This window comes from Tenrec ecaudatus, chromosome 12 (assembly GCF_050624435.1).
Source record: "Tenrec ecaudatus isolate mTenEca1 chromosome 12, mTenEca1.hap1, whole genome shotgun sequence".
NCBI lineage: Eukaryota > Metazoa > Chordata > Mammalia > Afrosoricida > Tenrecidae > Tenrec > Tenrec ecaudatus.
In genome coordinates this window covers 32827618-32850331 of record NC_134541.1, presented here as the reverse complement: position 1 = coordinate 32850331, position 22714 = coordinate 32827618, and the positions used below count along the sequence as shown (strand labels likewise).

General features: G+C 57.7%; 1 protein-coding gene across 9 annotated transcripts in view; it reads right to left on the bottom strand.

Annotated features, from left to right (window-relative positions):
* Positions 1 to 22714, bottom strand: part of LOC142462208 (tyrosine-protein phosphatase non-receptor type substrate 1-like) — a 47962-nt gene that overhangs the window by 3014 nt on the left and 22234 nt on the right. For 3 of the 9 annotated variants that reach the window (XM_075563877.1, XM_075563876.1, XM_075563875.1), the window contains exons 3-10: positions 22500 to 22613; positions 21415 to 21789; positions 14061 to 14375; positions 13134 to 13463; positions 10562 to 10666; positions 10048 to 10077; positions 8141 to 8165; positions 2474 to 2525 (exon numbers count right to left, since the gene is read on the bottom strand). In XM_075563877.1, the coding sequence (XP_075419992.1) occupies positions 2474 to 2525; positions 8141 to 8165; positions 10048 to 10077; positions 10562 to 10666; positions 13134 to 13463; positions 14061 to 14375; positions 21415 to 21789; positions 22500 to 22613 (1346 nt within the window). The remainder of the gene's footprint in view (positions 1 to 2473; positions 2526 to 8140; positions 8166 to 10047; positions 10078 to 10561; positions 10667 to 13133; positions 13464 to 14060; positions 14376 to 21414; positions 21790 to 22499; positions 22614 to 22714) is intronic. The other 6 variants (XM_075563884.1, XM_075563882.1, XM_075563881.1 and 3 more) reach the window with 4 other exon arrangements.

Below are 22714 nucleotides of genomic sequence, written 5' to 3'. Positions count from 1 at the left end.
AGGATGGGTCAGAAAACCCAAGGCTGCCCAGGAGAAGCTTGGTCAATGCGGGACAGCTGAATGAATGGCAGCAAGGTCAGTGGGAAGACTCCGGTGGCCTTCCTCAGGGAACCGAGGTCGGGCCGTGTCAGAGGGAGACCATCAGTTGGCAGGGAATAAAGGTACTACAATGTGAAAAGGGAGAAGATGGCATGGTCTGGTCTCTTGATAATGTGTGTGTCACCCAGAGGGGCTCCCAAACCCCAAACTCACTACCATCGAGTTGATGCTGACTCATAGCAACCCAGGACGGGGAAGAACAGCTCCGTGGGCTTCCCAGATGGTAGCTCTTTCGGGGTGTAGGAAGCCCCATCTTTTTCTCATGAAGCGCCTCGTGGGTTCAAGCAGTTGGCTTTGCAGTTAGCAGCCCATAGCATAACCAGGACACCACCAGAGCTCTGTATCAGGAGGGACTAGTCCCTGGCAAAGAATATCATGCTTGGCAGAAGGCCAATGAACAAGGAGACCCTCATTGAGACGGATGGACACAGTGGCTTCACCAACGAGCTCCGACAGCAGTAACCGTGAGGGCGTCGCAGGACCAGTCAGTGTTTCATGCTGACTTCAACGCAGGGCCACAATGGGTCAGGGCCGACTTGACAGCACCTCACAATACCACCAGGTTCTGCAGTCAGGTGACCTACTTTGAAGCTTCCATCTGCCCTCTGGAGCCGAGGGACTGGGAAATTCATTGCAGGTCTTTGGGCTTCAGTCTTTCCCACCTGTAGAGTATGGTCAATGACAAGATCTAACCTTGGGCTGTTGTGAAGATGGGTGAGACCTTGAGCTACAGGGCTGAGAGCAGGCCTGGCACACGTCAGAGCTCCAGATTTGCTAGAGACCCTTGGCTCCTTAGCAACCTCACTGCCCACAACATCTGCCTGAGAATGACCCGTCCTGAGTTAGAAACGTCATGGAGCGGAAGGACCGACCCCCAGCACGACTCAGGCTTGGCACACAGTGTGGAATAAGGCAGCTTGGTCACCAGGGGCTGATGAACACCCCCCCCAGCCCCCACCCACCGATCACCTCATCCAGGTGGCAGCACAGCCTTGCTCAGAAACCTCCCTGCCATCGAGTCGATTCCGACTCAAAACGACCCTCTAGGGCAGGTCAGAAGGGCCCCTGTGCGTCCTCTGGGAACGTGGCTCTTTCTGGGAGTAGAATTGTCAAGCCCATTACACAAGTGAGGAAGCCGGAGCCCAGGGGGTAAACTAACTTGGCATAAGTCACGCAGCCGGAGAGAACCAGCCTCTTGATTCCGAAGTTGTCTTACCCCAGAGCTTCCTGTCTCAGACCACGGTCCATACTCCCCTCCCTTCTCAGCCATTCCGGGCAAGGTTGGCATCTAGCCTTGGGAATCAGACCCTTGCCCACAGCTCCCAAGAGCTGGGTGTGACCTCCTTGCTCACTGCATGGAGGCGGGCATGTAGTAGGTGCTCAGTAAGTACACGTCGGCTGAATGCAAGCTTTGGACAGGCTTCAGTGGGCAACTCTCCCCATCACCTTTTCCCTGGAAAGTTCCAGGAGGATAGCTGGAAGTAAAATACAGAGTGCTTGGGGAGAAGAAAGCCCCACCCTGTCTCCCTCACGGGAAACCACTGTGTGTGTCCTCCCGAGCCCAGTGTCTGGGAGGCCAGGACTCAGGACGGGCGGCACTGAGTCGGGAGAGCAGGCCCCGGCGCTTGGGTCAACGCAGCCAGCGTAAGCCTTTTACCAGCCCGCCTGCCTCAGGCCCACAGATCCCTCCCAGGATGATGACAAGCAGCCGGGAGGTGTCAAGGACAGCTGGTGCTCTCCTCCTTGGGTTCAGAGCAGGGCCTGTCTCCTGACAAGCCGCTGAGGAGCCCTCTGCCCCTGAGGCTTTGACAGTCAGCTGGTGATTAGCGGGCCTGCTTCTCGCAAACAGGCCAGCCACCCGGCTGCCGTCTGGAGCCACCTCCTCGGCTGGAGGGAGGGGTGCCCTTGCCGAGGGTAAGGGACGACACGGGGCCGTCCCCTCGACACAGGCTAGCGGGACTGTGGCAGCGCTGTGTCACGCTGACTCTGGCTGACATGGCCGTGGTAGGGGAGGCGCAGACGAGGCCCCTGGGCACAGACCGAGGCTGGCAGGCCCAGTCCACACCGGGACGGGCTGCAGCCCGACTCCAGGGCACCCATTCCCTAGAACCCACTGTGACTGGTGCCCCTGGGGGTGTGCATGAGGGAGCCCTCCTGGCCCCCCTCCGAGTGAGGAGCCCAGGGCTGACGCCTTGGCTGGTTGGAGCAGAGAGGGGGAGTAGGTGAGGACTGCGGGTGGTGGCGGTGGTGAGGAACGTAAGGCTCCCTCCACCCTGGCGAGGGAGCACATCTTATTTTAGAACTGGCTATCTGTAGCTCCCCGGCTGCTCGGCAGCAGTCACACCAGCTCGGTCCTCCCAGAAGGGTGTCTCACCAAGGACTGTACCTGGGTTACTTCTCTGGTATTCTTCTCAGGCTCGTGCAACCTAAACGGGAGAGAGAGGCACCGATCAATACACCCTCCCCGCCCAAGTGCTCCAACCAACGGGGAGACCCCACAGAGAAGGCCCACTTCCTATAGGCACGGAGGGGGCGGTGGGACACTCCGGGCCAGACAGCTGCTCACGAGACACCAGAAGGGGTCAATCTCAGTTTAAACTAAAAAAAAAAAAGGGGGGGGAGCCTGCTAGAGGACGCACTGTTGTTTTAGTGGCAAGGACCTCAAAAAATAAAGAGCCCACAGCGCCGGGGAAGCTGTGGCTGCCCTGTGTTGACCGTTCCACACACTGTGGGTGGGAGGGGTGAGCGTGTGACCCTTTGGTAAGCAGCTTGTGGCACACACAGGTCACGAGCAGGGACAGCGGCCTCCACTTTTAACTCGGGGGGGAGCGTGTGTTCCCCATTATCATCTGACACTGAAAAAGCTTTCCCCACACAGCTCTGCCGACTGGGATTGGTCCAGAAAAGGAGGGGACAGGGGGGAGGCAGGCAAGAGGGGAAGCTCAGGAGACAGCTTTACAAGGTTTCTAAGGAGACATTTCTTATGGCAAATGATTAAATTAAAATGACAAGTGAAAAAAGCAAAGCCTGCGGTGGAAAGAGCTCAGTGAAAGGGGCGCAGGGAATCCTGGAAGGGAATGCAGGGGAGATGCCAGCAGGCCCTGGGGTCTTTCCCCCTCTGTCTTGCTGCCCGGGGCCCCCAAATGCTATTGGAGACATGGACGCAGGATGAGAGATACTGCAAAAAAGAACAAAGCAGACCGTCACCTGAGATGTCTTGGTTTGGCCCCACGGCCTGTCCTGATCTGATTCTGGACCCAGAGGCCGGGCGTGGCTCACTTGTGGGGTCCAGGTGGTGAGCAAACCCGTATCCATGGGTGCTCTGGCAACCCCAGAGATGAGCCGGATACGGTCAGCGCTGAGCTCCGGGGCTCAGGGCAGGTTATCCGTCGGGGTGGCATGCATGCTTGGGAAGCCAGCTCGGGGGCCATGACAGAAGACCCGTGTGGCCAGGGAGACAGCCGACCCGGAGGGGGCATGTCTGGCAGGGGATCAGGCACATCCAACTCCCACCAGCAGCAAACACATCCAGGGTTCAAACCCACTCCCAGCCCTGCTCCTAATGCTCCCACCCCTCACCCCTGCAGGCTCATTCATGCTCCCACACCCACTGCATGCTTCAACTATCGCCTGGGCTGATCGCCTGGCCGTTTTTCTCCTCTGGGTGAATTCATTCCTGTTTATCCTTCAAGACTCAAATACAGCGCTGGGCTAACTGGGAGGCCCTTTCTCATTCATGTGTTTATCCATCTGGTTCAAATGACCGTTTGCCCACTGAGATTTCGCACCAGATAGCCAGGTTCGAAAAGAGGTGATGTGAAATGACCACCTGACAGATGACCCCGGGCCTTTGCACATCAAGTCCTCCCTGCTTCCTTGTCTGCCTCACTTGGCCTCTTCCTCATTCTGTTTAGAAAGGGCACTGACTACTCCCCCACCCCACCCCAGCCCCCCAGGTTCCTGTCACTATTTCAGATCAAGGACAGCACTGGCTGTACCCCCCTGCTTACTTCCCCATCTTGGGGATGGCTCCACCACCATCGTCCCCATACTCAGCCTAAACAGAATGATCCTGCCACGACCCCTGTGTGTCTCGAGGCCTGCAGACGCCCCTCTGCAAACAGGCTGCCAGATCCGTGCCTGCCCCTCTGCCTTCCACTGCCCCCGTGACAACGCGGTGCCACATCACCCTTCTGTCCAAAATCATCTGCCCCTGGGGCTCCTGCTCCAAACACTACGCGACACCCCCCAGCCCCCACGAGTCTCCCTTCCCCCTCACTCCTCTCCGGCTGCCCTGACCTTCCCTTCACTCAGCTGGACCACTCCAGCCCTAGAGACAGCTCGCCTTCCTGCAGTGGTCTTTAAAGGTCACCTCTGTAGAAAGGCAGGCCTCTCCTGATCCGCCACCCGTCCAGCTCCCAGCTCTATCGTCCAGCTCCCAGCTCTATCCAGCCCCTCGCCCGTCTTCCCTTTCCTGCCTCAGCCCCTGCATGACCTCATTCCTTTACCTCCCAGCAGATGGAGTGACCCCGAGTGAGGGCTGTGTGGGCAGGAGCTCTCTAGGTCCCAGAGAATGGGGTTCGGAGAGCGGAGTCAGGGGACTGGGGAGTGGTCAGTGAAGGTGTGCAGAACAAGGGCTCTTGGAACAGGTGTGCGAGGGAGAGAGGGAGCGAGGGAGACGGAGAAGCAGGGAGGACCAGGTGTGCAAAGGCCCTGGAGCTGTCTGTCTGGCGGCCATTCCAACTCACCTCTTGGGTACCTGGCCTATCTGGTGAGGAAGCACACAGCAGGCAGGCGGATAGACAGACAATTATGTCACATAAACCAAATAGGAAGGCAAGTTAGCTGGTTTAGAATTGAAGGGTCTCCCAGGCAGCCCAGCCCAGTATGAGATGCTTACCCAGGAGGGTGAGATGGTAAGCCAGCTTGCCACTGAAGCCCCAGAAACTTGGGTGGCACTAGCATAAGGCTGGCCCGGTGGAAGTACTTGCTGAATGGATGGATGGATGAACGAACGGTGTTCCCCACTGTGACACAGGGGCCAGGACACGGGGCACGTGCCTTCTTTGTTCCCCTTTGCAAACACCAGCTCCAGGCCTGGCCCTGTGCTGCACTAACGCGGATACAAAAATGAAACGTGCAGGGGAGCCCCCAATATGCCAGGAATCAGCGTGGCGAATGTCTGACAAGCGAGCGCGCGGGCAGCTGAATGAGCCCCAGTGCCCAATTAAGGAGGCAGACACATTTGTCTCTCTCGTCTGAGGCGGCGAAGATTACAGACAGTGTTCTGCCTCTACGTTTCTCGCCCAGGGAGGGAGCGGGAGCGCCAAGCCCTCTGGGCCCCCTGAAGGGCCCTTTTTGAGCGGTGGCGGCAGCATCTCCCCACAAGCTAACCCAGGCCCAGATGGGCACGGTGGCTACCAACAGGCAGCCAGCGTCCCCTGGAAAGCGTCTGATGCCAACAGGCCGACGCTGAGGCCGGTCTCTGCGAGGGAAGCCACCATGCCCGCTCACTAGCGGCCACTTTGCTTTAGCGAGATGAAAGAGCGCGCGTCTCTCACGACTCCCTTGGTAGACGCGGGTTACAAAAATGAGAAACGGGCTGAGAGTGGTGGGCTTCTCTGGGGAAGATGACATGGGCGGGCGGCAGGAAGCTATGAGCAGCGGCCGAAAGGAGGATAGAGCTGAGTTTTAGCACATGGACTTTCCACCACTTGCTCATGGCAGGACTTCCGCAGGCCTCAGTTTCCTCCACCATACCCTGGGGAAACTAAGGCTCTGGTGCACCCCAGAGAGGCACAACGATGAAGTTGCTGGCTTCCTCACAAGCCAAAAGGTCCGAGGTTTGAGCTAGCCCCAGCGATCTGCTTCCGAGAAGTCACAGCCTTAAACACTACGCAGCGGATCTCCTCTACCTACGTGGGGGCGGCCACGCGTGTTGGAATCGACTTGAAGGCAGCCAACAAGAAGCTTCCAGAACCAAGACAAACTCGCTGCTCTCGAACTGATTTCTGCTGAAGAGTATCGCACTTGCTACCTGCAAGGTCAGCAGTTTGAACCCATCGGCCGCTTCACAGGGCAAAAGGTGAGGCTGGCTGCTCTTGGAAAAGATTTACAGCCTCGGAGGTCCCTAGGCATTGAGCTTCCAGGACAAGGGTTCCCCAAGCATGGGCCTGGGGCCAGCAGCATGCACACCACCAGAGGGGCGACTCGGTGGAAATGCAGTTTAGAATCAGAAACATTGAGGGGGGGGGGGAGCCCAGCAGGCCACGTCTGTACATGCCCTCCACGCGTGTTCTACGACACACTCAGGCATGACAAACACGGCTCTACAAAGGAAGAATGGTCAGGCAGCACAGAGCTTCGGAGGGTAATTAGACCATTGATGGGGTTACTATATGGAAGGGCGCAGACCAGGGACCGGACGTCATAAAGACTCAATAAACATTGGCTACAGCTATGATTGCTATTGACGCTACCCCTTTCTTTCAGAAATCCACTGCCCATTGGGAGATATAAGACTTGTAAAACCATCAGCCTGGACGATAAATAACACAAATAAAACCAGAGAGATTCCTCTGTTTGGGGCCACGGAGCCAGCAGAGAATGGAGATGGGGAGTGCGGCAGTGTTCGGGGAGCAGTGTCATTCGTTCAGTCACCCAGCACGTTCCCATTCTAGAGGAGCCCTCCATTGTACTGTGGGGGAGGCATTGGGCTGCTAACCACTAAGTTGGCGGTTCAAACCCACTAGCCACTCGCTCCTCAGAGAGCTGACTGCTCCCGTGAGGACGTATGGCCGTGGAAACCCTGGAAGTGGGAATTGACTCAGGACAGTGGTTGGTGTGTTTTTTGGTATCCTGGCCTCGGTGACACGGCTGGGTGTAGCAGTGACTATGAGGGGGTGGGCATGAAGGAATGGGCCCTGCCCTCAGGAGGGTCGGGATGGACTATGGGGACAGGTGAATGGTCCTGTGAGCACACTGATGGGACAGGAATGCCCTCTGCCCTCGGACACCACAATCTGCTGCCACTGAGTCAAGCCGGGCTGTGGGAAGACACAGCGGAGCTGCTTCTTAGGGTTTCCAAGCACTGTGCTCTTTACGGGCACAGACGGCCTTGTCTTTTTCCCTCGGAGTAACTGATGGGTTTGAACGGCCGACCCTGAGGTTAGTCACCCAACGCCTAACCCACCACATGGCCTGCGCTCCTTAGCTTATTGAAAGAGTCCCTAACCCATCCAGAGGCAGAGCCTAGCTGAATGGATGCCGCCCATTTAGCTCTTATTTCCCTGCACACGGAGGATGATCGCATATTCTGTGTAAACACACCTTTATGGGAGCCTATGGGTGTGGCTCCTTTCCTGCTGGAGGTGAACAGAGACCTTCCCGAAAAGGGGAAAAGTCTGAATTAGGAGCCTATCTGGCCACAAGGGCTTAAGATAGAGATGGTGTGTCCCATGTCCCTGTCCCTTGTGTCTACCTACCCCCACCCACCTCCAAGGCCTTCGCAGGAGCTGTTCTCCCACCCAGTGTGCCCCTCCCCATTGTAGCCCCTCCCTCAGCTTCAGGTCGCTGTCCCTATCACCTCTTCAGAGGCACCTCCTTCCCCCCAAGCCCTGACCCATTATTCTCACCCCCTTCCTGCGGCTGAGCCTTCCTTTCAGGACGCGGGCAGGACATTTCGTAGCACTTGGCTCCCTCGCCCCTGCCTGCCTTCCTCCCTGGCCAGTGCCCAGTCAGCCCGCTCCCCTCCACCCCCTGCAGGCCTGGGCAGCTGGCTGTCCCCTGCCGAGTCCCCAGCACCCAGGCTGAGCTGGCCCCCAGGAGGGACTCAGTGGATAAGGACCACCACCGTGAATCAGCGGCCGATGTGCCTGGGCCCTGAGTGGCTGCGAGGTTCCGGAAAGCACAGCTTGCAGGGAAACCAGCCCAGGCTTGAGGAGGTGCCAAAGACAAGGCACGGGAAAGCACCTCAGACAGAAGCAAGGATGGGCGCAGAGCGGGCTGTAACCGGAAACCACAGGGGTAGGGGTGCACTCACCTGGTTGAGGACGTGGAGCCCTTGGCTGGAAGAGAAAAACGAAATTGTGGTTTAACTTACATGCTCACTTTTCTCCTCAGGCATGCGTGGTCCCCCCACCCCCAGCCAAGGGGCCTGTCTTCAGGGCCGGGTAGGAGGAATGGTCACGTGAGACCCTCACAGGGCGGTCCGCCCACCCAGACAGGAGGACACTGCTGCTTTCCCTCTGCCGGGAGCCGCCTCCAGCCTGTGAAGGGTCAGGTACCCGGCCTGGGTGCGGGCCTCCCTCCCCCCCTAGCCTACACTTTAAAGGAAGACTAGGGAGAAAGGCCTGGCTTTTCTACTTCTGAAAAATCCACCCACGTGACCCCATGGAGTGCGGCCCTCTGACCCTGTCGGGTGTAAGGTTGCCATCGGAGTCCCTCGTGGGCTGGGTCTCCTGGGGCCCAGGCTCGAATCCTAGCTCCACCTCGCCCCCACACATGCCGTGTGACCCGGGTGCACGGATTTCCTCTCTCAGACTCGTGGGGTTGGGCTGGCATCCACTGAAAGGACGCATCCCTGTCTCCCCGCATCCCCCCGCCCTGACAGGTCTTTGGAGGGAAGAAAAAGGCCGGTGTGGGTCCGAGGTTTTAAACCTGTGATATGAGGCACCCCACCGAGAAGCCAGCCTCTGGGGTTCAGCAGCCAGGTGACACCCATTCACTGTCAAACTGTAATTAAAACGCACGCGAGGTGTCCGGCTCTGAGAGCCAGCAGGTGGTAGGCTGCCCCCTCACAGGGCTACTTGACGCCAGCTTAGCCCCTGTGCCGAGGCAGCTGTGTGGACCAAGGGGGTGTGTTCCAGGTGGGGGGGTGGGGTTCTGGCTTAGCATCTACCCTCCACCTGGAGACCACGGGTCACAAAGCATTGGAACACACGGGGCTCCGGCGACCCGTCGGAACGCCAGTCACCCCCGTTTTACACAGAGGACAAGAGCACACAGCTGCTAAGTGGCGAGCTGACATCAGGGCATCCCACAGGCATTACCGTGTGGAAGAGGAGGGGCCCCACAAAAGAAAAGGGTGCGTGCACAGGGGCAGGTGGTAGTCAGAGAGGTAGCACGTGTGGGCTGGAATCCTGGTTCCACCACAGCACAGCTGTGGCGTCTGGGAAGTTTCAGAATACTCCCCTGCCTGGTTCTTCCCCTGTAAGCTGGGGCAAGTCAGGCCACCTCAGAGGTCAGTGGTGGACTCTGGGCCAAGGAGGGCCAGTTATCAGGCCACTGGAGCTGGGCTCTGCAGACAAATGCCTGCCTCCCAGGCGGTGGCTGCCTCTCCCCAGCCTCATGCCCAACAAACCAGGGCACCATGTCAGGGGGCTTCAGTCAGGGGCTGCCTCCCCGGTGGACCAAGGAGGAGCCCTCCAGCGTGGGGCTCTTGAACTTCAGGGGAGAGCTGGAGGGGGTACAGGGCTGATGTGGCAGCCTGCCAAGCCCAGGGCAGAGGGTCAGCTCAGGCCAGGCTTCACTCTGCATGCTGGGCACTCACTGGTACTCAAAGCAGAAACTAATGTTCGGTTTTACAGCTAATTTTGGTGCGATGGGAAATGTCTCTGTCTCTCTCTCTCTCTCTGTCCCTGTCAAACCTGTTTTAGGAATATTTAGAACAGTTGTCTTGCAGACTAGAGAGAAACCACGTGTGCATTTAAGTCCCAGGAGGCATCCAACCGGTTCCTAACAGGCTTGTATTTGGGTCTTGTAACCACCCTCTTAGGTTGGCATGGCTGTACCCATGTTACAGACGAGCAAACTGAGGCCCAGGGAGGCCTGACTGATGGTTTGGAGCTGGTTACAAAAGCCTGGCACTCCGGCTGACATGACCCCAACAGCGCCCCCCACCCCTACCCCCCACCACCACAGACACAAAAACAAGACATGACGCCTTACCCTCCTGCTGTACAGCTGCACGGCTGGTCTCTGCGACATAGAAGGCTACGTCATAGCTTCTGGGCCCCACTGGGAGCTAATGCTGGCAACAGACTTGCCACTGGGCTCCTAGTTAGATATTTCGCCCCCCCCCCCCCCACCGACCCACCCCGAGTCTGGGAAGGCGGCCCGGGGGTGCCTAGGAAACACCCTGTCCTCCCTCCCTGAGACAGGAGAGAAGGGGGCCCAGGATCCCCTGGCCCCTCCCTTGGCCGGTGGTCCGCTGAGGACCCAAGGCCGCTTTGCAGCCACGAGAGGAAAGCCCCGGGAGTGACCAACCCAGGTCCAACCTGGTGAAGCTCCTGCCCAGGCCCCTCCCGGCTGCCTCTGGGATGACTCCTGGGACGAACTGGACGTGCTCCTGCCCTGAGCTCTCTGGGGCCTCAGCATTCTAGTGGTTCCTCCCCCTGGAGGCCCAGCCCAGGGCAATACTCAGGGGGGTGCTCGGGGTGGGAGCTTTGGGGAGTTCACGCACCTTTCTTCTGCCGGACACGGAGGAGGTAGAGGGCTGCGATCACCAGGGCCACCAGCAAGGCACACACCACGCCCACGGCAATGAAGATGCCCTTATTCTGGTTGTCTGGGGGGTCACACGGAATAGAGCCTTCATGTTCACAGAGCACAGACACACGGTGAAAGCCCTTCGCCCTCCCCATCATCACCAAACAGGCTTCCTGGGCCCGGAGCATCTAGTTGGCCGTTCCCAGATGTTCCCAGCTGCCTGGGGGACCTGCACACACATCCCCGCTGGTGGGTCCCTCCTGAGCTGTGCAGAATGACAGTCCACATCCCGGGAGGATGGTGGGGGTGCCCCGGCGGCAGGACGTGGGCAGAAACCCCCCAGTGAGGAACGGAAACCGGCCTTTCGCATCTGGAGTGAACCACGCCACAGGCACCGCCACGCACAGGCATCCAAAGGCCGCAGCCCCATTGTGTGTGAGGAAGGAGGAGGGTTGTGGGGAGTGGGGGAGAGACAGGTGAGGAGCAGGACACTGATGATAAAACCACCAGACACCCCCCACCCCCAAGAGCTGGCCCTGTGTGCGGGATGTGTGTGTCTAGAAATGGAAGAGACAGGGTCTGGCTCCTCAGCCGGCCCCAGGGCGCAGGCTGGGGATTGTAGACTTGTGCACAGTAGTTAGCTAGACGCAGCCCCCACCCAGCACTCTTACTCTCCGTGCTACTTTGGGACGTCTCTCGGACCCCAACATCCTCTTGTTAGCGGGCCATCAGTAGCCAGCCGGCCCACCAGCCCTTTCTTTCTTCATACAAGTGCTCTTGTGCCCGGCCCTGAAGCTGACCGTGCTGAACCAGGCAGCCATGACCCCTGAGAGCCCAGACTCAGAGCCGAAGGACTCATCCCTCCAACACGCTTGGGAGAGAAGTGGAGGCCCAGAGAGGGCACTGACTTGCCCAAGGTCGCACGGCAGTCTCTGCTGGAGCCCCAGTGGAGAGCCGCGCTCGTCCCATGAAAAGCTGCATTGAGGAAATCACCCGGCCACCGGGGCAGGGCTCCGAGGCTTCGCACACTGACCGGGCTGCTAAACAAAAGCCCGGAGACCGGGTCCACCAGAGGCCCCCGAAAGAAAGACCTGGCAAACACATTCCAATAAACCAGCCCCTCAAAACCCAGGGTAACTCCAACACAGAGGGCGTCGCCGTGAGCTGGAGCCGAACAACTGGTTTCCCTTGGAGGGTGCACCAAGGGCAGAAAGGACCTCACACCTCAGCCCTTCTAAGGTTCTTCTACATCCCGGCATCCCCCGTGTTGGGGGCAGCAGGAGGAGCACGCAACTGGGCCCAGAGCGGCAGCTGGGTGCCGCCATGCTGGCCAATGATGAGGAATGCACCAAGGTTGCCGAGGGCCTCTTGTGCGCTCGCCCAGCACAGGACACCAGTACAACTCAGGGGACAGCACGGCAGAGCTATCACCAGCTTACAACAGGGGTGCCTCCGAGGGTGCCCTTTGGGGAGCCACCCACAGGAAGAGTCCCACGTGAGACATCTAGGTACAAGGACACGCTTTGCAGCACTAGCGGCATAACCCGCAAACACCCCTGAACACACCCCCTCCTGTGGAAAGTCTGGATGGGCCCTGGGACAGGCTTGCCAAGGTTAGAGTGAGGCCTTGGGCTCGGGGTAAGAGATGGGGGACGTGGGCCTGGAGAGCGGCCGTCATTCAGTGAGCAGCCAGCGGCAGGGTGCTATGGGCAGGATGAGTCCTCTCCCTCCCTCCCTCCCTCCCTCTTACTTCCCCTTGGCTTCCTTCTTAAACATGAACTTTCCAAAAGTATAAAGTATGGACCAAATTCTTACAGTGCTGGAGGCCTTTGACAGGGGGATTTCAGGGAAAGAAGCTCCCCTTACCCTGTGTTATAGTTGCAAGCCTCTAGAATGCTCTCATGGGGGCTTGCTGGCGTAGTGGTGAGGAGTTGAGCTGCTAACTACAAGGTTGGCAGTTCGAAACCACCAGCTCCTCCTCGGGAGAAAGATGAGCTTTCTACTCCTTTCTAACAGTCCCAGCGGTTTGTGCCCCACAGGGCGGCTCTGAGTCGGGATGGACTCGGCGGCGTGAGAGGGGGAGGTGACTCTCGATGGAACGCTGGTGGTGCAGTGATTAAAGCACGTGAAGGTCAGAGGTTCAAGCCCCCAGCTGCTGCCCGGGAGAACCATGTGGTGGGCCGCTTCCATACAGAGGCAGCCTTTTCAACCCTGCGGGGCATTTGAACCCTGTCCGGTAGGGTCACTGCAGGTGAGTTGGGTTGGGCTGGGTTTGGGGGGAGATTAGCAGAAGCATGCTTGGAAGGGGCCAGCTGGTGCACGGGTAAAGCCATGGCTGCTCACTGAAGGGTCAGAGCGACACCTGGGGCGCCCTCCCCATCAAGAGCAAAGCCTGAACTCCCCGACTGTCTCACGGGGGAGCGAGAGGTCTGAATTGACTCGATGGCCCTTAACACAACAAGCATGGGTGAGTATGGCAGCATCAACACAGTAAACTTTAGACATGCTTGGCCAAAGAGCCGGGTGGGGCGGGGTGGAGGCCTCACCAGGGTTTTGCTCTGTGCTCTCCGGCTTCGTGTGGACAGGGGCCTTCAGGGTCTGCTCTCTGGTGACTGCAGGCTGCCCGTCGTGCACCACCTGGCAGGTGAGCACCACATCCTCCCTGCGGGCAGAGTTGTTCACCAGGATCCAGCTCTTCAGGGAATAGGTCCCATCCTTGTCCTCCGTGAGGAGCGAGGCCGATTCGGTTCGAGACACATTTCCGTTCTCCAACCAGGTCAAGTCTATGTTCTTGGGGTAGAACTTCTTCACCTCGCAGGTGACGTTCACCTGGTTCTCTTGGACGGGGTGCTGGGAGGACTCCAAGGTGGGTGCAACTGAAACAGCACAGAGCAGAAGCTCTGACCTTGTGGAACAGACAGATCACAGACAGGGGCTCTGGACTGGTGATCTCCCACCATTCTGACACGGGGAGCCCTGAGGACACTGCCAGGCATGCAGCAGGGGCTCAAACAATACACAACCTGTGTGCGTCACCCATGGAATCCCTGTGCAGAGTGCCTGGCACACAGTAGGGGGTCAAGCACTGACAGTTCCTATTAGGGTGATAATGAGTGAAATTAGCAAGCGCAATGCCTTGCACACAGTCAGAATGCAGTAAGTGGGACCAAATAAATAAGGGCACCAAGCCTGTAGGAGCTTAGCATGTGCTTGGTAGTCAACAAATGCTGCTGCTGTTGGTAAACAAATGAAATTGCCCAGCACTGTGCTGGGCACATGGAAGATAGTCCACTGGAAGCTGCCATGAATGCAGCAATCAGTGAGAGTGCCAGGCAGTGGACTGACACATGACAGGTTGACGGCAATCTTGGGGACTATTAGGGTTTGGATTTCAGGCAGAACATGCCCTGGAGCAAACCCAGGGAAGCAGGCTTGGGGAAGGTGAGGGCATGGGCTGGGTGTGTGTCATCTACCTCGGATGGTCTCAGACAAGTTGGCCGTCCCACGAAGAAAGCCCTGCAAGGTAGTGTGGGCCACCTGGCAGATGACCTGAGAGTGGACATCCTCTGTGGTCAGCGTCACCTGGGTCCTGCTGGAGATGTTGTAGGAGACACTGTCGCCCAGTGGGACCACCTCAGTCTGCAGGGCTGGGAGCTCTTTCCCACTTTTGAACCACTTCAGGGAGACATCTCTGGGGGAGAAGCCGTGGGACTCGCAGGTGAAGGTCACCGTCTGCCCAGGTGTGGTCCTCGCCGAGGGGCCCAGTACCAGGGGGGCAGAGGGCTTGGCTACAAGAAGGAGCGATTGTCAGCTATAAACATCATTGCACGGTCACCAGGCAAGATACGTGTGTGAGATTGCTCAGACTCTTCCCACAAATCACTCTCTAATCTTGGTGATAAAAGAGGAGGGAGGCGTCGATCACTGTCCTCATCTCACAGAGCAGGGAACAAGGTTCTAAGAGGCGAAGGACCAGACCAGGACAGATGGCGAGCGGGGGACTGACAGGGAATCCCAGGCCCGAGTCCAACGTCCACTCTCCTTCCTCTGCTCCCAGTGTTTCCCCCACCAGCTCCTGCACCGGAATAAAGCCACTCATCCCAGTAACTACTGACAGTGGCTAAGTCTGCCTAGCTGGTCTCCCCCAAGTCTTGCCATTGCAGAGAAAGTGTTTAAAGCAGCAAGTACAGGGAAGAAGTGGCAGAGCAAGACCCGCGTGAGCATGGAATCCGGCTGAGCAGCCAGCACCCCGGTGGAGTGGCTGTTGTGTGCCCCAGCTTCCCCATCTGTGAAGTGGGGACATTGGCAATCTCCTCAAGGGGATGCCGAGGATTGGGTGAGGCAGGGCCAGCATTTCTGCTGTGGACAAAGCACAGAAGATGCTGTGGCAGTTACATCATCCGGTGTCCATTTGAGACTAGACAGTCAAGGGGTGGAGTGTAGCCTGTCAATCAGGTTGCACCTTGATGACCTCATTTGGAAGCGCTAAGGGGATAAATAGCTCACTGGAGGTGGGATACAGGCTCACTCCCTGTGAGGCATTTCTGCAGACAAGATACATGGAGCTACACTAGCGTCCTGGAGCTGAAGGAGCCACGTGGAGACCCCTGCCAGCACTGAGATGCTTACGGTGACACTGGATCCACAAGACTTCCCACCCACTGGCCTGTGATCTTCCTGCATTCGGCATCATTGCATATGTTTTGTGAGTCTGAAGAGGAACTTATAGTTTGTTATTGGAGATATGGGCTAATATCAGACTGATGGACTTGATCTGGACTGAGCTGGATTATTTCTCAATACTCAGCCGCATCTTGTATATAAGGCTCTTTCTTAGACACATATGCGTGTTTATAAATTTGTTTCTCTAGTCTACCCAGACTAACACAGACACTAACCCGAAACAAACCAGCAGAGACAGTCTTTAACTCCAACCTCACTCACACCACAGCTTCCCTCTCAGATGGAATTTATTATTTCTCGCTCTCCACTCATTCGGTCCCCCAGCAGGGATTAACCTGTGTGAAGCCCAGAAATGGGAAGGAGAGAATGATTCTCTGGACCTGGGGGCTAGTTCTCTGGACCTGGGGGCTTTTGGGGGGCCAGTTTGGGGAGGAAACAGCAATCCCCGAGTGGTGAGAAATCACCAATTTTATCACAAGGACAGTTTCTTAACCACTGATCACAAGACACACACACAATGGAGACGAAGCCCGGAAGCCCTCCCAGTGGCAGGCCCCATCCAGGAACCTGCGGGTCAGAGCTCCGGTCCCTCCCTGTGGGCTGGCCTTCAAGGAAAGCCACCTTTCTGAGCCAGCACATGTTACATGTTTGTGGTCGTGAACATATAACCCGGCCCCTGACACATAACAAACATTTTAGGGCCCAGTACAGAAGGCGCCACTTGAATCAAGTCACAAGAACTCCGGCTGCCAGGGTGTCCCCGAAGAGCACAGCATGGCATGGCCAGTGACCGTCTCTGGAGAGCTCCAGGCCTTGACGCTGGGCCGACCCCTCCAGCCCCTCTGCTCTTCCATCCTCCCACCAGCCCTGCACAGGAGCCCGCAGGGCCTCATTTACTGGATGGGGCTCAGGGAGACACGTGCTGGACACGGACACACAGTGGGCAGTGGCACTTGCCCCACACCCGGCCTAGTGAACTACAGCATCTCTGTGCTTCCCCTCCCTGAGCCTCAAGGTCTTGTTCTGTAAGGTGGCATACAGTAGGTGCTTGATAAATAGCACTCGTTAATGAGAGCGGCTTACTATCTGGCCCCTGCGCATCCTTAAATTATCTGTTAACCTCTAGGCCAGGGATGGGGACCATCCGGCCCGTGGGCTGTGTAAGTTCTGACAAACGACCAATTCCAGTTAACGTCACACGCCTTACCAAAGAGAAGCAGACCCGGCCATCACACGGAAAACACAAAACAAAAACCGCCAACCTCACTGCCAACCAATCCCACAACTCGCAGGAGACCCGGGGGACAGGGTAGAACTGCCCCTGTGGGTTCCTGAGACTGTCACTCTTGATGGGAGTAGAGAGCCTCAGGTATCGCCTATGGTTTTGAACTACTGGCAGCCCCACATGTAACCGCTACGCCCTAGGGCATCACGTTAATTAAATGACCAGCATGCCGGAGAATGAGGTTATAAATGTCCAATGACCCTTGGCAGAAAATGGGCTCCCACCCCAGCTCTAGGCAGGGAGATGGACAAACAAAAAGGCACAGAAGCAACACCAAAGAGAGCCTCAGCAGCTTTCACTGACAGACAGGCGTACACACGACAACATCAGTAGAAGCTGCCACATTACAATTCTCCCTTTAAAAAATAATCCCCCTGGGAAAGGAGTTTGGCGGAGGGATACACTAGACACACACTAGAAACACTAGACACACACGGACAGGATCGCGGGCGCTGCCATCCTCCAGCCCCGCTCTGCACAGAGCTGGGAGGGCCCCGAGAGGAGGGGGCAGGTTTCCTCTGTGCCACCGGGGTGCCCTGAGACGGCCCAGGTTCTGTGGCTGGACTCTATTAGGTGAAAATCCGGAGTCTTGGACCTGAGCGGGGCTCTCTGGGGCTCCCTTTGCGGTGGCCATAGCAGTGGGGACCCCCTCCTTGGCACCTGAGGTACAATCATGGGTAGGGTGCTCGTGCCTCACCCCAGGGACAAAAGGCTCCAAGGAGCTGCCACTGACAAGTGCTCTCTCCAGAGGCACCCACCCCCAAAGCTGGGCCGATGCCCCAGATCCCGGAGGAAGGACTGGCCCCAGAAGACCTGCAGCCTGGGGGCTCTCGGCCCCGGCTGTGCACTAAAGTCATTTGGAGCGACTTACAACGCCCAGGCCCAGGCACGATCTCTGATGTCGGGGTGCTAGGGGTGGGGCCTGGGTCTCCGCCTGTGCCCAAGAGCCCCAGGTGAGTTTAATGAGCAGCCCAGATGGAAACCACTAAGCTGGTGATCCCTCACCTCCAAACCCCCCATTTACACGTGAGCCCTCCAGGGGAAACGTGACCTGGCCCAGGTCACCTGACTCTGACATACCATTGAAGGAGCAAAGTGGCCATCAACCCACTGCCACAGCAAGTAAATTCCAACTCAAAGCAACTGCTCCATAGGATTCTGACCATCTTCAGCTTTCTTTGGAGAAGCAGCTGGTGAGTTTGAACTGCTGACCTTGCTGTCAGCAGCCCAATGCTCACCCTACTGCACCCTATTAGCATTTCCCTATATCACATTTCTAGAAGCCCTGGTGGTGATGTGGATGCGTTGGGCTGCGGTGTGCATGGTCGGCAGTTCGAGGCCACCAGCAGCATCTTGGGAGAAAGACTGGGATTTCTACTCCCATAAAGAGTGACCGACTCGGAAACCCACAGGAGGTCACTATGAGGCAGCAATGACTCACTGGCAGTGAGTGTTTGAGTGATAAGCATTTAGAGTTGGCACGTCTTGAACATGTACGACTTACTGCTTAAAGCACTTCAGCGCTCACGTTAGCTCTCCCAATCCTTGCATCCTCTCTCAACACCCAAACTCACTGCATCAACTCGATTCCGACTCACAGGGCAGAACTGGCCCTGCGGGTTTCCGAGACAAACTTTAGGTGAGAGGGGAAAGGGCAGTCTATCTCCCACAGAGCCGCTGGTGGTTTTGAACTGCTGATCTGTGGTTGGCTGCCCAGGTGGGACCTGGCCTTGACAGATGGGGACAGAGTCCCAGAGTGATAACTAGTCTGAGGTCACAGCCACGAATGTGCAGAGCTGGGATTTGAACCCAGGCAGTCGTGCTCCAACCTGAGCCCTTCATAACCAGTATACTACAGACGCTCGGGAGTAGCTCCATGGAGGGCTGTATCCACCCTCTCTGGCCCTCCCTGAACCGAGGGGGAAATGACCGTGCCCGTCTCACAGATGGAAGTGAGGATTCCAGGGACCATGAGACGCACCTCTCACAGGCTTTGGAGGGCCGAGGCTGCTAACCCAGGGGTCAGGGTCAAAGCCACCAGCTGCTCTGGGAGAAAGGCGTGGTGGTATGTTTCTATAAACATGGCAGCCTTGGAAACCCCTGGGCAGCTCCCCTCTGTCATAGTGGGTGCCCATGAACAGAATGAACAACATCAGTGGTTTTGCTTTTGTTCTGCTCCAGCACGAGTCTCAGCTCATCCCTCACGTCGAGCAGGGAGCTGGGTGTGGTTATGCCTGGTGCACACAGGAGGAGCCAGGCTCCCAAGTCGCACACCTGGAATTCTACCTGGGGCGTCTGCTGCCCCCGTGCTGCGTGCTTTACACAAAGGGCCTCGCCGCTCTTCAGCTCTCCCAGGAGGCCATGGATGCCACCCCCTCTGCAGATTCGAACAACGAGCTCCCAAGATACAGTGACTGCGTCCCCGTGGGAATTGCCTGTGGGCCTCCATTCTCACAGAGCAAATGGCCACCTTCAGGACCCTGAAATTGACCCTGTGACACCCTTGGCTTCAGCGATTACAGCCGGTCATGCCCCTGCTCGTGGTCTGTGCCCAGGCGGTTACTCTGCAGCGATACATGGGTGAGGCTGGGCTTCTGACCAAGTGGGATTGGACTATAAACTCATCCCTCTCCCATCACTGCTGCCCTGCATGCGCTGGCTCCCCAGCTACACAGGGAGGAGCTGGTCCGGGCAGTGGGGAGAAGATGTCTCAGGGGTTACAAGGCTGCTGAGAAGCCTCTTGTAGGGCGGGGGCCACATGCCCTAAGCTGGGGGCAGTGTCTGTGGGATCTGGGTTATAAAGGAGACCCTCCGCCCCTTGGGGACAGTCACTTTTAGTTTTTAATGCTGATTGCTGCTAACGGAGGCCTGGTGGTGTCGTGGTTACACATTGGGCTACTAATCATAAGGTCAGAAGTTTGAAACAGAAGCTGCTCTGAGCAAGGTACATGAGGCTTTCTACTCCTGTAAAGAAACCCCAGGGGGCTGTTCCACCGTCTTCTAGGGTCACTATGAGCTGGAACCCACTCGATGGTAGTGAGTTTGGTGTTTGCTTCATTGCTGCAAAACAGAGGAACTGAGCATCTGGAACAGGGAGGGATGGAGCATCCCCCACACCATGACAAGCACAGGGGGTGTTGAAGAGAGCAGGGGCTGGGGAATCAAGTTACTGGGGTTCAAATCTGAGCTCCCCCGGCTGCTCCCAGACAGATCCCCTCTTGGAGACTCAGGTTGCCCCACCCCCACCCCACCTATGAGAGGGTCAGTGAAGAGGCCTCCCTCTCAGAGCTGGTTAAGAGGTAAAGCCATCAGGGGATCTGGGGGAGTCCTCTCATCACCCCTCCCCCAGGCCATGACTGCAGGACAGCAGGCAGAGAGGGAGGGCGTCCACGTGGAGAAAGCAGCTGTGGGTCAGGCTGAGACACAGGCCGCAGTGCCAGCTCCTATGAGAAAGGCCGCCCCTGTGGGACCTCAGCCCTGGGCCTGCAACGTCTGTGGGGTCAGGATTAAGCTTCCGTCTCCCGCCCCTGCCCATGTCTAGGGCTGTGGGAAACAGTCACTCTGTCTGGGTGGAGCTTGGCCCTCTCACCTCAGCTAAACTCTCACCTCCCTCTCCCCCTTGGTGACGCCCCATAAGTAGGAAGGGGCACGTTGGTCACCCCAGCAGCACTGCATGAACTTCCAGAAGATTGGGGACAGCTTAGCTTCCTATCAACAAAAGCCTGAAAAGTGAGGTCCTTTCCACACCACGGGATGGGCATCTGCAGTCATTATGAACAGAGCACACGTGCTGTCCACACAGAAAAGGTGGGCACAGCGTGGTCTGGCTGTTGTTTGACAGTGATTTCCAGTCACCAGGGACCTGGGGACTGAGAGGGAGGGGCTTTCTCAGCCTTTGGGAATTGATGGAAAGGGGCAGCAGTGGGTCCTGCTCAGAGATTCTGTTCAACAAACTTGCATTCAGCATTTACTGCACGCCCAGCGCTGCCCTGGACAGAGCAGGCTGTGAACCTGGAACTGTCTGTGGGCAGGGCTGGGAGGGGCCTCACTCCAAGACCCAAGCTTTGGGCAGGGGATCTTGGGTCTCTGGCAAAACACCCAAGAGAGACTTCTTTGCTGCCTCAACTGAGTAACTCCTGAGTCCCCTGGTGGGAGTTTATTTCTGTGGGGAGGGGCATCTGAACTGACTGACCTAGCTCTAGGCCCTCTGTGCTCACTGGAGGTGTCTGCCTATATCCGGAGAGGGGGGGCGGTTCCCAGCAGAGCCCATCACCATGGCTGCCCTCTGGGCCCTGCCACCAACCAGGCTCGCCATCAAGCAGGGAGTCTCTGCCCCTCAGACTCCCCCTCCCTGTGAAGTGTCTGATCTGAAATAAAGACACCCACCCCCTCCCTGCCCCGCGCCCAACTGCTGCTCCTTCGAGGCGAGAGAAGGGAAGCTTCATGAAGGGAGAGCTTCCCCATGTGGTTCTCACTGCTCCCGTCACTGAGAGCAGAGTCGCACACAGTAGGGCCTCAGGGCACATCTGTCCAGTAACGGAGACAGGAGCATGGTGCGGGAGGAGCTGGGGCGGGAGGTGGGTTGGCTGTGCCTGGAGCTCCCAGGCTGTCAGTGCCCTGCTCTGCGGGGACCAGACTGGAAAGGACCAGGCTCCGGAGCAGACTTTTCTCCTCCTGCTTCCAGCTGGGGGCCTGGAGCAAACAGCAGGACCCCATGGCCTCAGCCCCCGGTCAGTGGAAGGCTGAAGGGGGACCCCGAATATGCACGCTGTGGACCAGCACCCCTGGCGGCTGTTGCTCACAGCTCAGAGGCTCAGTCCTGAGCAGCTGTCACTCGGGGCGGGTCACCCTGTACTCACCACTCACTGTCACCCGAGTCCCAGGACCAGACTTGTGCTCCTCGTCATCGGGGCTTCCTTTCCTGAACTTCACACAGTAGTAGGTGCCGGCGTCGGCTGGGGTGATGTCGCTGAAGCGGATGGAAAAGTCCAAGTTCTCTCTCTTGGTGGGGTCTGAAGCGTTTCTTACTCGGGGGAAGAGTTGTAGTTGGTCTCTGGTTCCTTTGAAATCATAGATTAGCTGGCGATTTGGGATTGTCCCCCTGAACCACTTGATGGACCCCAGAGGATGCAGAGAGGAGAGCTGGCAGGACAGAGTGACCGTCTCTCCAGCTGCGACCGACACCGTCTCAGGTTGGATCACCTGCAGCTCCTCCTGGCTTCCCTGTGTCGCTCCTGCAGGGGAGAGAGGGCTGTTCATTTCTCATCCTGCAGACCTGTGAGCTCCAATGTCAGTCACTAAAAAGCCCCTTTGAGCAAGCCCTGCCCTCCCGTGTGCTCAGCTCCTTCCCTGGACTACCTCACTCATCCTCACCATGAGCCGACATGCTGGGCCTGCCAGACAGATGGGTAAACGGAGTCATGCCGGGGTAATGTGCTGACAGACTGGGGGTGGGCCCAGCCTCAGTGGAGGCTGATGCTCTGTGGAGAGTCACGTCCCAGTTCACGTCTGCATTGACCAGGACAGGGGCCTGGTTTTTCCGGAGAGGACACAGCCTGTGGGTATGTATGTATGTATGTGGGGCAGTGAGGTGGGGTGGGGAGAAGATTTGCTGGGGCAGGAGCTCAGATTGTGTGTGTCGCCTGGCCCAGGATGCCTTGCCCAGCAGAGAGCCGGGCTCAGCAGTTTGGAGTCTAGGCTGTGAAGTTGTGGGGAGAGGCAGGGTGTCCTGTAGGGTGTGACCCCAGAAATCGCTCAATGACTGAGTGGGTCAGCGGGCTGCTCAGGAGGAGCCCAGCAAAGGGCCTTCGTCCTCCCTGCTCTGAGCCCCCCCTTCCTCTTCTGGGACATGGCCCTCTGACCCCACCTGGACTCTCCTGGGGACTGAATACGTGTGAGGCAGAGGCTGAGTGGAAGGAAGAGGTGGCCTCTGGAGCCATCTGACCTGGAGTGGATCCGGGCTGGACCCTCATTTCCGTGTGAACCAGCTTCTCCATGGGTTCTGAGTGAGTGCCTCCTTCTTTAGGGGATGGGATGATGCCCCCACCCCTGCTCTGGCCTGAGAAGGACACGGGAAACACACAGGATGTCCGTCAGCACCTGGCTGAGCACAGGGAGGCTGTTCTTGTAAAATGCCAACAGTGACTGAGGGGGGGGCCT